The 15,412-nt window shown below is 35.8% G+C and overlaps 1 protein-coding gene across 1 annotated transcript; it reads left to right on the top strand.

The window, feature by feature from the left end:
* The first annotated feature begins 1,082 nt into the window (after window positions 1–1,082).
* LOC132544032 (DNA-directed DNA/RNA polymerase mu-like) lies at window positions 1,083–11,758 on the top strand. The gene is made up of 9 exons (XM_060207594.1): window positions 1,083–1,241; window positions 1,656–1,845; window positions 2,273–2,374; window positions 3,718–3,897; window positions 4,344–4,415; window positions 5,046–5,166; window positions 6,158–6,290; window positions 8,959–9,526; window positions 9,747–11,758. Exons 1-9 carry the CDS (start codon window positions 1,102–1,104, stop codon window positions 9,831–9,833), a joined length of 1,593 nt encoding a protein of 530 aa, XP_060063577.1. The 5' UTR covers window positions 1,083–1,101; the 3' UTR covers window positions 9,834–11,758.
* Window positions 11,759–15,412: the final 3,654 nt, after the last annotated feature.

Below are 15,412 nucleotides of genomic sequence, written 5' to 3'. Positions count from 1 at the left end.
ATAAATTGAAGGTTCTGTTCATGAAAAACAGTTGCACATCAAAATGGCTACTGTGGTTAACATGCTGCTGCTTTGATCATGCTGAAAAATAACATAAAATCACCTCAACCTCTTCCTTAACAAATCAAATTCCAAATATTACCTCAATACACTATACCATAAAGCACCTATTTTTTGTTTTTAATTTACTATCAAATGAAGATGAAGCTATGCCAGAAGATTGTACAAAGTCAATAAGCATATTTCAATACACATTAAGAATTAGAAAAATACAGTAGAGCCAAAACATCAATTATATAACTTATATGGATTTAATGCAACAGGAACCAGTACTATAAAGGTTTGTTTAGTCGCAGTCTTGATTTCAGGCCAATTAGACCTCTTCCTTTCACATTCTAAGGGAGGAAACTCTGTACGAAATGAAAATGTTACTCAACCTAATTACAGTATGGAATTTCTTCTTTAAATCGATTCATTAAAAGTGAATGTTATTTATGTATATCCTATTTTGATATTTTACGACAATTTTTAATATTCGTCCGAATGAACATAGCTCAGACAGTATCACTTTTTATGTTGTTACAAGCATTGTGTCCATCATTTAAATAACCCTCGCTTGTTAATTGTTTAATCCTTACTTCAGTTTAAAAACCTTATTACACAAAAATGAATGGCAATATTTCAAATGGTTCTACAAGCAGATGGATATAATGACAGTCACAGTTCTCACCTGATGTCGGACAGATAATTTTCCTTGGCGAAAGAGGTGAATAGGAATTTGTTTAGGTTCGCAACGCGCCCCCTATCGAGCGGAAATTGACATCTAACACTATTTAGCAAAACGTACGTTAGAATATTATGGCATCGGTTCGTTTTGACTCAACCTGATAACTAAAGTTGAAGCATTTTATCGAAATATATCACATATTGCACCTTTCAATTATTAATAGCAGTTGTTCAACAGAGATCATAAGAGAAAACATAAAATTTCTTTATTTTCTTAAGTTTTCCGGAATTTGGTTTTAAATTTAGGCTTCAACTTTCGTTTTCCTTGTTCAGCAAGAATCAGTGTGGTGTGTTTTCAGCCAGAAATTTACAAATATGAGCGACCCTGAAGCGAGTACCAGCGAAAGTAAACCTGTAGTGGTTTATATCGTACCAACAAGAATTCAAAAGAAGCGTTTAAAGGATATCAAATCTGCAGCCAGGCGGAAAAAACTATCAGTTGTGGAGTCATTCTGGTAATGGTTTTGTATCAAAAAGCTTGCATGCATAATTTGGTTCTGGTCAACTTACATATTAGACTGTACTTTGCTTGTATCTACATTCTGATGTTCCGATGCACGTTATTTATCAACTTGTTGTGTTGATTTATAATGAGTATAGAGAAAAGACATTCCATGTTGTTATTTAGATAAATGATAAATAAATCCACAATTTACAATGGACATATGTCTGACACTATAAATGCACATCAACATTTTTTTTGAATTCTGGACATCAAACTTCCCATATTAGCATATGAATTAATTATGTTATAGATTTTCCAGCAGCATGGAGGCAGACAGTAATATAGATTCATAAATTTGTGTAACAGCCTAGTTAGTGATGTGTAATCTCTGATACTTTGCTTAAGTTAATTTTTTTTATTCCAGTCCAAAAGTGACACATATAGTGAGTGAGCTGGACAACAGATATAAAGTTGCACGCAAACTTAAGATTGTGGATTATTCTATATTAAAAGGAATAGAACTTCTTCGTCTGACATGGTTTACAGCTTGTATTAAAAAAGCTGAAATATTACCAGTAGAAGATGAGCACAGAATACCAGAACCCCCTCCAGAGGTACAACCATCAATATAAATACTAGTGATTCAAATGCCTAATTTCATATTTGAAATTGATAAACTGGTTTTAGAAATCGGTGTTAAACAAATATAAGTGTGTGTTATCATGTCGAAATATTATGAAACATTTTGTGACAGCTGTCTTAATTCTTTGCAATGACAGCTTTACATATACTTATTTTTCAAACTTTTCAATTGAGAAAGTAATTAAACTTAGAATATGATAAACTACATGGAACATTTAGTTGTTATGTTTAAATGCAATTGACCCAGAAGATAATCGAAGAAAATCTGTGACTGTCTATTCTCAAATTTCTGTTGATTGGTACAAATAATGCAGTCTGTATTTCGTACATGTATGTTGTGTTATAGATAGGATGATCAAAGTCAACCAAGTACAATTAATATGTAATTTACTTTTAAAGGCAGAAAGTGCACCTCCCATAGAAAGCTTGCCACAGATCACTACTACAGAATGGGCATGTCAGCGTGCCACACCCCTCAGACATTTCAATGAGATATTCTGTGTAAGTATTAACAAATGACGGACCTATTACAATATTAGGAAATATGCAAAGATGAACCTTACGAAAAGTAAATGATTGTCTCTCACACAAACAGAGATGTATGTTATTTAACTGTTAAGTATATTTAAACACAATATTTTCCAACATTTCAAACTTCAGCCTACAATATTTGTGTTTAGATGTGAGCCTCATGTATAAATCAATGATTTCTTATGTCTTTTGATATTTGCTTCATTTTAACTCACTTTGGACCAAAGGGCCAATGAGCTTATGGCAAACCACAGCATCCATTGTCCATCCACCATCCAACCATTGTCGGTCTGTTAACTTTTTCTCTTAATCTCTACTAGTCAAGAATGACTACCCAGTAAGTAGATTCTGATCAAATTCAGTCAGAAGCATACTTGGAGGAAGAAGAGCAAATTTTGTGTAGATGGTGGGTCTTGGCTCCCTGGGGCTTTAGGGATGGGACCCAATGAGGGAAATAGAGCAAATTCTTCAAATTACTAGTTTTACTGAAGGAATCATTGGACTTTGCCAAAATTTGGTTTGAAGCATTCTTGGGTGAAGGGAAATATATTTTTTAAACGGTGGGGCAGGAGGGGCAGGGCCTAATAGGGGAAATAGATGAAATTCTTTAAAATTCTGCTCTCCCAGTAGAAATTATGTTTTATTTTGCCCAGTTTTTTTTTGGAAGCATTCTTAGGTGAAGGGGAATGTATTTTGTATACCGTTGGGTCTGGGACCCCAGAGCCAGAAGGATTTTGACCAAATTTGGTTTGAAGTATTCTTGATTGAAGGGAAATATATCTTGTATAAACAGTGGGTCTTGGTCTCCTAGGGGTGGATGGGCGGGGCCCAATAGAGCAAATTCTTGAAAAATATACTGCTTCTGAAGGAATGATTAAATTTTGCCCAAATTTGGTCTGACACATCATTGAGTAAATTGAAATCAGTTTTGTATAAATGGTAGGTCTAAGCCACTTGAAATGGGAGGCGCAGAATCCATTCAAGAGGAAATAGCATATTCTTCAAAATTGTTCTGTTCGAATTGCAGAACTCTATCCAAATTCATTATGAAGCATGAATTGTTTGGCTGACACCCTAAGGACTGAGGGATGGGGCCCAACAGAGAAATAGATATAGTGTGTGTTGTGTGCTTGGAAATATAGAATTCTTTTTCCTTTAGTTTGGATGAAGTAGCCAAACAAAGTCAGGTGAGCAGTACAGGCCCTATGGGCCTCTCGTTGAACATGTGTCTCTGTCTTAACTTCCAGTAACGTACATGTTTTTGATACTTTCGAAGCTGTAATCTTTGCTCTTATTTTTTTTCTTGTATGCAGAATGCACTGGAGGTTCTACAAATGAAGGCAGAATTCATAGACAGTGGCCAGGATCATTTACGCTCATTGGCTTTCCGCAGGGCCTCGTGTGTTTTAAAATCACTGCCATTCATGATAACGAATGTAAAACAGGTGAAAGGACAGAAAGATATTGGGGGCCATAGTAGACAAGTCATCAAGGTAATTACTACATAAGTATCTAGATTAGTATACAGGTACTCACACTTAATATCTAGATGTTATTTCAAAGTGAGTATCTACATGTTTCCTTGTTATGAGTATCTAGATGTTTTCTCATGGTGAGTATCTAGATGTTTTCTCATGGTGAGTATCTAGATGTTATCTCATGGTGAGTATCTAGATGTTTTCTCATGGTGAGTATCTAGATGTTTTCTCATGGTGAGTATTTAGATGTTTTCTCATGGTGAGTATCTAGATGTTTTCTCATGGTGAGTATCTAGATATTTTCTCGTGGTGAGTATCTAGATATTTTCTCGTGGTGAGTATCTAGATGTTTTCACATGGTGAGTATCTAGATTTTATCTCATGGTGAGTATCTAGATGTCATCTCATGGTGAGTATCTAGATGTTATATTCTGGTGATTGTCTGATTTGTTTGATTACAGGAGATCCTTGCAGAGGGATTTGCTACGGAAGTAGAAGAAACATTAAAAGATCCTTGGTTTCAGAAAGTGAAGGTACATTTTTTCCTGGTACTTTATATGAAATTCATGCCAAATGCCAACAAGTTTCATAGTATGGAGTTGGAGTTGAAGTGATTTTGGGATAAGTTTAAGCAAATTTTTAGAGTTATAACTATTTGGCTCTTTCAACACCGATGTATAACTCACTTAACAGTGAATAATTGCATATTATACTAATGCCATAAGCTTAGAAACTTTACAAATTTTGTATCCTTAACTTCTCTTTTGGTGTCAGAATGGTAAATGTTTTAGTCCTGATCTGAAAGTCTTATATATGTGAAGTCAAGCAATAGGATTGTTGGAAATTAGAAAAGTTGGAAATCAGAATGTTTCCTTTGAGGTAAAATTTCATCATCTAGCCTGTTATGATCTTAGAAGCATTTGATACCTGCGTCTTAACTATCCTGTGGTATGGATGAATATAAATGTTTATTGCTTGTGTTGAGTGGTTCTATATTTATACAAAGCTAGTTCAAATGTTACAAATTTTATGTAGTGTGACATTCCACTGATTCTAACTTTGTACATTGCCACAGAATCCAATTCCTGCTGTTTCTAATTCTTTTTAAATTGTTGATACTGAAATGTCTAACTTTGTGAAATGTTCTTTAATGTACTTTACAGATTTTCTCCACAATATTTGGGGTGGGTCCAGCTACAGCCAAGATCTGGGTGGAACAGGGTGTGAACACTGTTGCAGAGGCTTTAGTAAAGTGTGAACGTAAAAACTGGATGGTTCAGTGGGGTAGGTAAAAGATGAGCCAGTGATTGGCAAAATAATAAATTGTAGTAAGAAATGTTAGATGTTAGCAGCATTAATGGTTTTATAGATGGTTTTTGAAAAACAGATACAGAGTTGTTTCAGTGAAAGAATCCAGTAAGGCTTTTTTTTCCCCGATTAGTCAACCAACTTAAAATGGTGGGCTATTCCAATCGTTGGTACATAAACAATTTTTGTAATCACAATTTCTTTTGAAGAACTTGATGGATCTTTCTCAGATTTCAAATTGTAGTTCCTCTTGGCCCTTAGTTCCCTTTTTAGATTTTGGGATTGATCAGCAAAAATAAAATGGCTGAGAAGCTGCCATCTTGGATTTCGACAGTGAAAATTTGTTATTGCTCTTTCCTGAGAGCTCTAGTTGTGCCGCTTGATTTTTGGACTGATTAGAAAAAACAAAATGGCTGACAAGTTGCCATCTTGGATTTGGCAAAAAAAAAAAAAAAAAACAGAGGAAAGAAGAGAAAAGATTAAACTTTTAAAGAACAAATAAAGATCAAACAATGGTGGCTGCCAAGATTCAGGGATCTCTTGTTTGACATGCTGTTTTGAATAGTTGACCAATGCTGGTTTATTTGATACAATAGAAGAAATGCCTACTTTGAACTATTGAAGTCCTATGTCTTCTACATCTATATAGTAGTGTGAAAGTTGTGCTGTATATACTGGTGTAGCAGTAACAATAGGTGTTATGGAGGACATATATGTACTTCATGTATGGAAAAAGATGGCATGGCTAGTACAATTGTTTGTTACTATTTGAAATCAGGTGGATATTAGGGAATTGTATTGTTTGTGATGCAACATTTGTGTATTTCATGGTACCATTGATACTGTGTCTAGGTTGGTACCATTGATACAGTGTCTGAGTTAGAATTAAAGACAGGCCTATTATAAACAAACATTTTGTAACTTTGAATATTTATAGATAAAAATATCTTACTTGAACTTTATCCAGGATTGGCCTTCCATGATGATTTGAAAGAACAGGTTCAGTTAATTGAAGCAGAGAACTTGACTGCTGTGATTAAAGCTGAGGCAGAGAGGATCCTACCTGGGGTTATTGTAACACTGACTGGTGGATTCCGAAGGTAAATAAAATAATGACAATTTGTATGCTCCAGGAAATTTTTCTGGGGAGCATATTTTCCTGACCTTGTCTGTCCATCGATCCACCCATACGTTCGTCCCTTTGTGTCCAGAGCATAAATTTGCACACAGTTAAGCAAGGTTCATGAAATTTAGTGTATACATTGGTCATACAAAGGGAATGTGTAGCATACCAAATTCAGGTCCCTTGACCCCTCAATCACAGAGTTATCATCCTTTGTTAAAATTTTGTGTATTGAGCATAAATTTGCTTGTATTCAAATAAGGATAACGAAACTTGGTGTATTCATTGATCATACTTAGATGTTGTACAAAATTCAAGGCCCACAACCCCTTTGCTAAAATTTGGTGTCTAGAGCACAACTTTAAATTGCTTTTATTTAAACTAGGATAATGAAACTTGATAGATACATCGCTCATACTGAGACAGTAACAGAGGTCATTAGTTTTTTCAATGCCTACCCCAGGATTCGAACCCATGATGTCTGGTTTACTAGTCTGACGCTCAACCGATCAAACAAAAGAGCAGTCCTCTCTAGCCGAGTAGTGTATTGTGTCTAGTATTTACCAGGGTTACATACTCCCACTCCAGGAATCTGGATGGCATCCTGATTAACTCAAAAAAACCAAGGGGTTTAACAGTTAATGCTGTCTGCTCTATGTGCTCTTCTGCTATCTCTTCCTGATGGTAACCAGTCTTCATGTCTTGTACAGAGAAGTACAGTAAGCCTGACAGGGAGTAGAGCATTTCCTCTATTCTTGGGAAGCCATTGCTCTGGCAGTTAGGATGTAACTTAAGTGTGAACTGAAGTTGTGATGGGACTTGGACCTTAAACAGATCTGAAAACTATATTAGACAGGTTGGAAACAGTCTGACTAATGGAATCTGATGAATCCTTACTTGCGGAATTCCATAGTACTTAACAGATGGAGAATGAGACAGTTGCTGCTAGGGGATTTCAATTAGAGGAGATTATAGGAAGAGGTACACAACGCTCCTATATTACACCAAAGAAGGTTAACTCTATGTTGTGTACAGTGTTTTTTGAAGGGCTTCAACCTGTTTTAGGAGATATGGCTGGCTATAAGTTTGATCCCATTCATGATTTTGATCAGTTGCCTAGAGAATTCAAGAGGAATATAACCTGCTGAGAAGTTAACTCAACACAGTCTCAAGTCAAGATGATGGCTGCTACACCATCTCCAACTGACAGTAACTCGGACATGTCAGAGTTGAGGGCTTTGATGCAGCAGTTGACTTCACACTTTGACAAGTCTGAAAGTGAGAGAAAAAGGTAGAAGAATTCAGCATCTTTCAACCAGCACCAGCAACAAGACAGACAGCATGATTCTTCAGTTTCCACTTAGCAACTCTAATCACGTTGGGTGCACTGGCAGAGAAGTAATCAACATCATGGACAGCAAAAGGGTGGCAACAATTATTACCAGACAGGGCGTCCAGAGTGTCCATACTACTGAATTTCAGCCTGGTGGTGGACTCCAGTCTCATCGTCGAAAGGAGGTCAACATTATTAGGATGCTATGAGAAGACTTCGGCCACAATGTTACCTTTGTGAGCTGGATGGTCATTTGCAAATTGGGTGTCGGGTCATCATAGACCATAGGCGATGTCTTCATTTAAACTAGAGAAAACCTGTGGTGGAGGCATATCATACTAAGATAGTGTGCAGTGTACCAAATTGGCACAATATCCCTTTGTTAAAATTTTATGTCCAATAAAGTTGTTTTGGGGGAGAATTCATCAGTTTCAATGATACTCTTATTACCTTTAGTTATTGTAACTATGATCAATGAATTCTGCAGGTTGATAAAATGCTGACATTTTCTAAACTGGATTTATTCTAATACTGACCAATGGATTCAGCAAGTAAATAAAACGCTGACAATTTTACATGTATTATATGAATAACCAGTGGATTTCACAGGTAAATAGAATTGTTACACTCATCAGAACGGAGACAATCTTACCTGGAGTTATTGTAACACTGACCGATAGATTTCACAGATAAATAGGACAGTGACAATCTTACCTGGAGTTATTGTAACACTGACCGGTAGATTTCACAGGTTAATAGAACGATGACAATCTTACCTGGAGTTATTGTAACACTGACCGGTAGATTTCACAGGTAAATAGAACGGTGACAATCTTACCAGGAGTTATTGTAACACTGACCAGTAGATTTCACAGGTAAATAGAACGATGATAATCTTACCTGGAGTTATTGAAACACTGACCAGTAGATTTCACAGATAAATAGAACAATGACAGTCATACCTGGAGTTATTGAAACACTGAACATTGGATTTTGCAGGTCATATGACACCAATATTATATATATTATATAATGTTACAAGTGACATACAGAAAACAACATATGTGCCAGTTTTCCTTACTCTATGTATCCCAGTAATAACTTACAAATGGTTCAATATTCAAAATCTCCATGATGATCTTGTCTTATTTTCCTAATTGAGAATATTTTATCATAGTTTTCTAGTTTGAGTCATTACATTTTTGAAAGTTTGGAAAGTCATGACTTCAAGCATTGGCATTGATAAAAATTGGAATGGTTATTTTCCCACTAATTTGTATTTGATATCCTCCTGACTTCTGTGTTGTTTTAGGGGTAAGTCAGCTGGCCATGATGTTGATCTGCTGTTCAGTCACCCAGAGGAAGGCAAAGAGGTGAACTTTTTACCCAAGTTGCTTACACAACTGGAGCAGAGGTCACTGATTCTGTGCGGTAAGCTAGAGAAGAGTTCCTATGGTGACCGTGTTTTGTCACGTGACTACAATACCAAGGGACACATGGATCACTATGAGAAATGGATTGGACTTATGAAGCTACCTAAACGCTTCTGTCATGAAAAAATTAACCCCAGTGAATACAGGTTTCTCATGTCAAATAATGCCCCAGTTCGCGGCATTGAAACCTGTACAGCTGATGACTATGAACCACACAGCAAGAAACAAAGACTGTGTGAAGGGGAGCCTACTCCGCTCTCCTTTGCCACAGCACCCCGCACATGGATTGCTCGCAGAGTTGACCTTGTCATTGCCCCCTACAGCATGTATCACTATGCCCTGTTAGGTTGGACTGGTAGTAAACAGTTCAACCGTGACATCAGATTATATTCACAGAAGACACTCAACCAGAAACTAACCAGTCACGGATTATGGAATTTTGAACAGGTTTGTGTTGTGAATCTTTTACTGTAAAATAATTTAACTTTTTTGTAAATTTCATAGTATACTTGTCTTGCCAAAGTTTAAAGTAGTTTGACCAAATTTGAACTTCATTTTAACGATGGTGTTATTCTCAGACCTCTAAAAGAGGATTTTGCTGTTTTATACAAAATTTTTTTTTCTGTGTTTCTGAAATTTAAGTATCATTTATTTGTCATCTTTGCAGAATAAAAAGCTGCCAGCAGCTAGTGAAGAGGAGATATTTCAGCATCTGAACCTCTCCTACCTAAAACCATCCGACCGGAACTGTTGAGTTAAGCAACTGCTGATGTAAATATTCTGTTGTTCTTAAAACTTAGGATGAAACTTATTGTAGAAGTGCATGTATAAGAAACATATATCATTTTAGGGTAGCCATACATCTCAACATATATGTTTATTAGCTGTGTAATGAGACCACTGTATATAATGACCCACATGCTAGAGTGACCACTTACGATGGACCTCACTGTACATATGACTTTCTCACAAGGACTGAGTATTCCAAAATATCTACTGTTCTGACACCAGAAAAGTAGCTGAGGATATCAAATTTACAATGTTCTAAGCTTCTTGACTCTGTGTTATGATTTTTTTCTCAAGTGTTGTGAAAAAACAAATAATTTTTCAGATATAATGTTTGATTTTTTTTATTTCATGCAACTGATATTTCACTGTTATCCCACTAGTACTCTGGGATTTAATTTGGTGCACATCTACACATATTACCTATGTATCCAGGTATTCTAAATATGTTTTCAGAGATTTTGACACATTGTAAAATATATTTCATGTCACACTCTCTTTAATGGCTGTGAATGAACACAACTTCTCCATGTTGAGGTAACATAAACTAACTTCAGCTTTAACATAGTAGTGAAAACGATTCATACAAAATTGTGAAAAGGACAACCTAATCAAATATACATTAAAAACACTCAAATTTTGATTAAGCTGAAACAGAGATGTACTGTTGTCACCATTTTTATTGTCTCATCATTTTTTTTAATTAGTGTCAGGATAAAGCTGATTTTTTTTTCAGAAATGATTCATTTTTATAGATATGACCTTTTTATTGATCCAGAAAATTGACCAATCACAAGGCAGCGCTTTGATTGCCTTTCAGATGTTATTGATTACTCATAGGTGATTGGCCAGGCATTGTTCCCGTGTTCTCATTAAAATAAAATTGAGATGTAGATAAGGTGTTTGTTAATGTTTTTAGGAGTAACTGTTTGTTTGTGGTGTTTGTTAGGGGTTGTGAAAGATGGACAGGAAATCTAGGTTGAAAATGTAAATGGAAATTATAGTAGTGTGGACAGATTTCTTTTCTTATCAAAGCAAAAATATATTTCAATTTAAAAAGAAGCAGTCTGAGAACTTTTTGCCTTTACCATGAAATAGTCAGGAACACATGGCTTTCGCCTCATCTATCAATCAATTTGTCACTATTGTTAATTTGTACATTTAAACTCATTGTTCAGTAAGTAACTGTGTAGATGCCTTATCATGGAGGTAATTAAGGTCATCATGTTATCAGATTGAACTGTGTACAATAATGACAATTTCATAGATAGTTTTAGCATAAAAAGTAGCTTGTATATGAGCTGGAATGGACTGTTTGAAGTTTTTCTTTGATTCTTAATTGCTATTCATTTCCATCAAAATCTAAAGCTGAAGCAGATATGTATAATTTAGTCATATTATATTTTAACATTTAGCTTTATGGAATCTGTTTTTGTTTTTAAATTAGACTTGCTGCTAAGATTAAGTTTTACTTCCAAAAATACCATATACCAGAGTTTTTACATTGTTTTGTCAGGGGGTGGGGGACAATTTCCAGAACATAGTTTTTGAGCTGAAACTACACTAGTGTAGTTGTGTTGTTTGATGTATATATTAATCCTTTGTTAGATGTCTTACTGAAATTATGATGAAATCAAATTTATTGATTATATGTACCAACAGAACTAGAATTATGATGTATAAAATTGTCTTACAAATGTTGGTTCATGTGTATCTAACCTTCAGAATTAAAAAAATCCTTAGAGACAAATCTTGTCAGAAATGACTTACTTGTAAACCATGTACAAACAGCAAATGTTGGTTCAGTGAATTTTTCGAAATCCCAAATTGTGCAGATGATTTTTGCTGTAGCTGAAATTGGACTTCACAAATGAATAAACATTATCAATGTTATGGATTTGCTTTGAATTCTTTCTACATGTTTTAAATAAATAATCGAAAATATTTTGCCTCATATTTCAGTAATTTCTTTTTAAAAAGAAGTCTGTTTTACCTCTACCTGCTATAGAACATACACGTGTATATTTAAGTATCTAACACGTAACACCAATGGTAAGCAGATTACACCATCATAACATATTCCTGTCACCTCCTGTATCACTACACCATCATTATATATTCCTTTCACCTTCTGTATCACTACACCATCATAATATATTTCTTTCACCTCCTGTATCACTACATCAACCTAATGTATTCCTGTCACCTTCTGTATCACTGCACCATCATAATATATTCCTGTCACCTCCTGTATCACTACACCATCATAATATATTCCTGTCACCTCCTGTATCACTACACCATCATAATATATTTCTGTCACCTCCTGTATCACTAAACCATCATAATAGATTCCTGTCACCTTCTGTATCACTGCACCATCATAATAGATTCCTGTCACCTTCTGTATCACTGCACCATCATAATATATTCCTGTCACCTCCTGTATCACTACACCATCATAATATATTCCTGTCACCTCCTGTATCACTACACCATCATAATATATTTCTGTCACCTCCTGTATCACTACACCATCATAATATATTCCTGTCACCTTCTGTATCACTACACCATCATAATAGATTCCTGTCACCTACTGTATCACTACACCATCATAATATATTCCTGTCACCTACTGTATCACTACACCATCATAATATATTTCTGTCACCTCCTGTATCACTACACCATCATAATACATTCCTGTCACCTTCTGTATCACTACACCATCATAATACATTCCTGTCACCTCCTGTATCACTACACCATCATAATACCTGTCACCTCCTCCACTTCACCATCATAATACATTCCTGTCACCTCCTGTATCACTACACCATCATAATAGATTCCTGTCACCTTCTGTATCACTACACCATCATAATAGATTCCTGTCACCTACTGTATCACTACCATCATAATAGATTCCTGTCACCTCTGTATCAATCATAATATATTTCTGTCACCTACTGTATCACTACACCATCATAATACATTCCTGTCACCTCCTGTATCACTACACCATCATAATATATTTCTGTCACCTCCTGTATCACTACATCAACCTAATGTATTCCTGTCACCTTCTGTATCACTGCACCATCATAATATATTCCTGTCACCTCCTGTATCACTACACCATCATAATATATTCCTGTCACCTCCTGTATCACTACACCATCATAATATATTTCTGTCACCTCCTGTATCACTACACCATCATAATAGATTCCTGTCACCTTCTGTATCACTACACCATCATAATATATTCCTGTCACCTCCTGTATCACTACACCATCATAATATATTTCTGTCACCTCCTGTATCACTACACCATCATAATAGATTCCTGTCACCTTCTGTATCACTGCACCATCATAATAGATTCCTGTCACCTTCTGTATCACTGCACCATCATAATAGATTCCTGTCACCTCCTGTATCACTACACCATCATAATAGATTCCTGTCACCTACTCTATCACTACACCAACATAATATATTTCTGTCACCTCCTGTATCACTACACCATCATAATATATTCCTGTCACCTTCTGTATCACTACACCATCATAATAGATTCCTGTCACCTACTGTATCACTACACCATCATTATATATTCCTTTCACCTTCTGTATCACTACACCATCATAATATATTTCTTTCACCTCCTGTATCACTACACCATCATAATATATTCCTGTCACCTTCTGTATCACTACACCATCATAATATATTCCTGTCACCTCCTGTATCACTGCACCATCATAATATATTCCTGTCACCTCCTGTATCACTACACCATCATAATATATTCCTGTCACCTCCTGTATCACTACACCATCATAATATATTTCTGTCACCTCCTGTATCACTACACCATCATAATAGATTCCTGTCACCTTCTGTATCACTGCACCATCATGATAGATTCCTGTCACCTTCTGTATCACTACACCATCATAATAGATTCCTGTCACCTTCTGTATCACTACACCATCATAATATATTCCTGTCACCTCCTGTATCACTGCACCATCATAATATATTCCTGTCACCTCCTGTATCACTGCACCATCATAATATATTCCTGTCACCTCCTGTATCACTGCACCATCATAATATATTCCTGTCACCTCCTGTATCACTGCACCATCATAATAGATTCCTGTCACCTACTGTATCACTACACCATCATAATATATTCCTGTCACCTCTTGTATCACTACACCATCATAATACATTCCTGTCACCTCCTGTATCACTACACCATCATAATAGATTCCTGTCACCTACTGTATCACTACACCATCATAATATATTTCTGTCACCTACTGTATCACTACACCATCATAATACATTCCTGTCACCTCCTGTATCACTACACCATCATAATACATTCCTGTCACCTCCTTTGTCACTACACCATCATAATACATTCCTGTCACCTCCTGTATCACTACACCATCATAATAGATTCCTGTCACCTTCTGTATCACTACACCATCATAATAGATTCCTGTCACCTACTGTATCACTACACCATCATAATAGATTCCTGTCACCTTCTGTATCACTACACCATCATAATAGATTCCTGTCACCTACTGTATCACTACACCATCATAATAGATTCCTGTCACCTACTGTATCACTACACCATCATAATATATTTCTGTCACCTACTGTATCACTACACCATCATAATACATTCCTGTCACCTCCTGTATCACTACACCATCATAATATATTTCTGTCACCTCCTGTATCACTACACCATCATAATAGATTCCTGTCACCTTCTGTATCACTACACCATCATAATACATTCCTGTCACCTCCTGTATCACTACACCATCATAATACATTCCTGTCACCTCCTGTATCACTACACCATCATAATAGATTCCTGTCACCTACTCTATCACTACACCATCATAATAGATTCCTGTCACCTACTCTATCACTACACCATCATAATAGATTCCTGTCACCTACTCTATCACTACACCAACATAATAAATTTCTGCTGCATCTTTACATTTGTCAGCAATGCCACTTCTTGTATCACTTGAATGTCATATTTGATTTGTATCACTCACTTAAACTTCTGTATCACTGCACAATCTAATATCACTACGCCACCATACTATACCCTGTCACTTCCTTTATCATAACACTGTTATATTTGTCAGCACTGCCGGTCCCTGTTTCACGAAAATGTTATTGAATTCTGTCATTTCTTGTATTACTACATATTCATATAAAAGTGCTGCCACTACCTGTATCATTCCACCATCACAGAAATGTTTGCTATTACACACTCCTGAACTGGAAGAGTTCGGTGAAATCAATTACTATCATTTATGGAAAATTATCAAAACAAATTGATAAAATGGCCCATTTGTGAAATGAAAGTATGACTTAAAAAACGATGCTTCATGAAAGTATGGCTTAGAAAGAACACTGGACACGAAGATGTCAAGCAAACAGGAAGAAAAACACTGGACACAGAGACGGCAAACAAAAAGAAAGAAAAACGAT

Source organism: Ylistrum balloti, unplaced genomic scaffold (genome assembly GCF_031769215.1).
Source record: "Ylistrum balloti isolate Yb309-2 unplaced genomic scaffold, AGI_CSIRO_Ybal_v1 Utg369778, whole genome shotgun sequence".
Lineage (NCBI taxonomy): Eukaryota > Metazoa > Mollusca > Bivalvia > Pectinida > Pectinidae > Ylistrum > Ylistrum balloti.
Note: the sequence above shows the minus strand (reverse complement) of the source record. Positions and strands in the feature narration are given on the sequence as shown.

Bases quoted from the DNA above. Each gene is read 5' to 3' on its own strand.
- LOC132544032 (XM_060207594.1), top strand. From the start codon at position 1,102: ATGAGCGACCCTGAAGCGAGTACCAGCGAAAGTAAACCTGTAGTGGTT. The intron at 2,375-3,717 runs GTAAGTATTAAC...TCTTGTATGCAG, and splicing joins ATTTCAATGAGATATTCTGT to AATGCACTGGAGGTTCTACA. The intron at 9,527-9,746 runs GTTTGTGTTGTG...TCATCTTTGCAG, and splicing joins GATTATGGAATTTTGAACAG to AATAAAAAGCTGCCAGCAGC.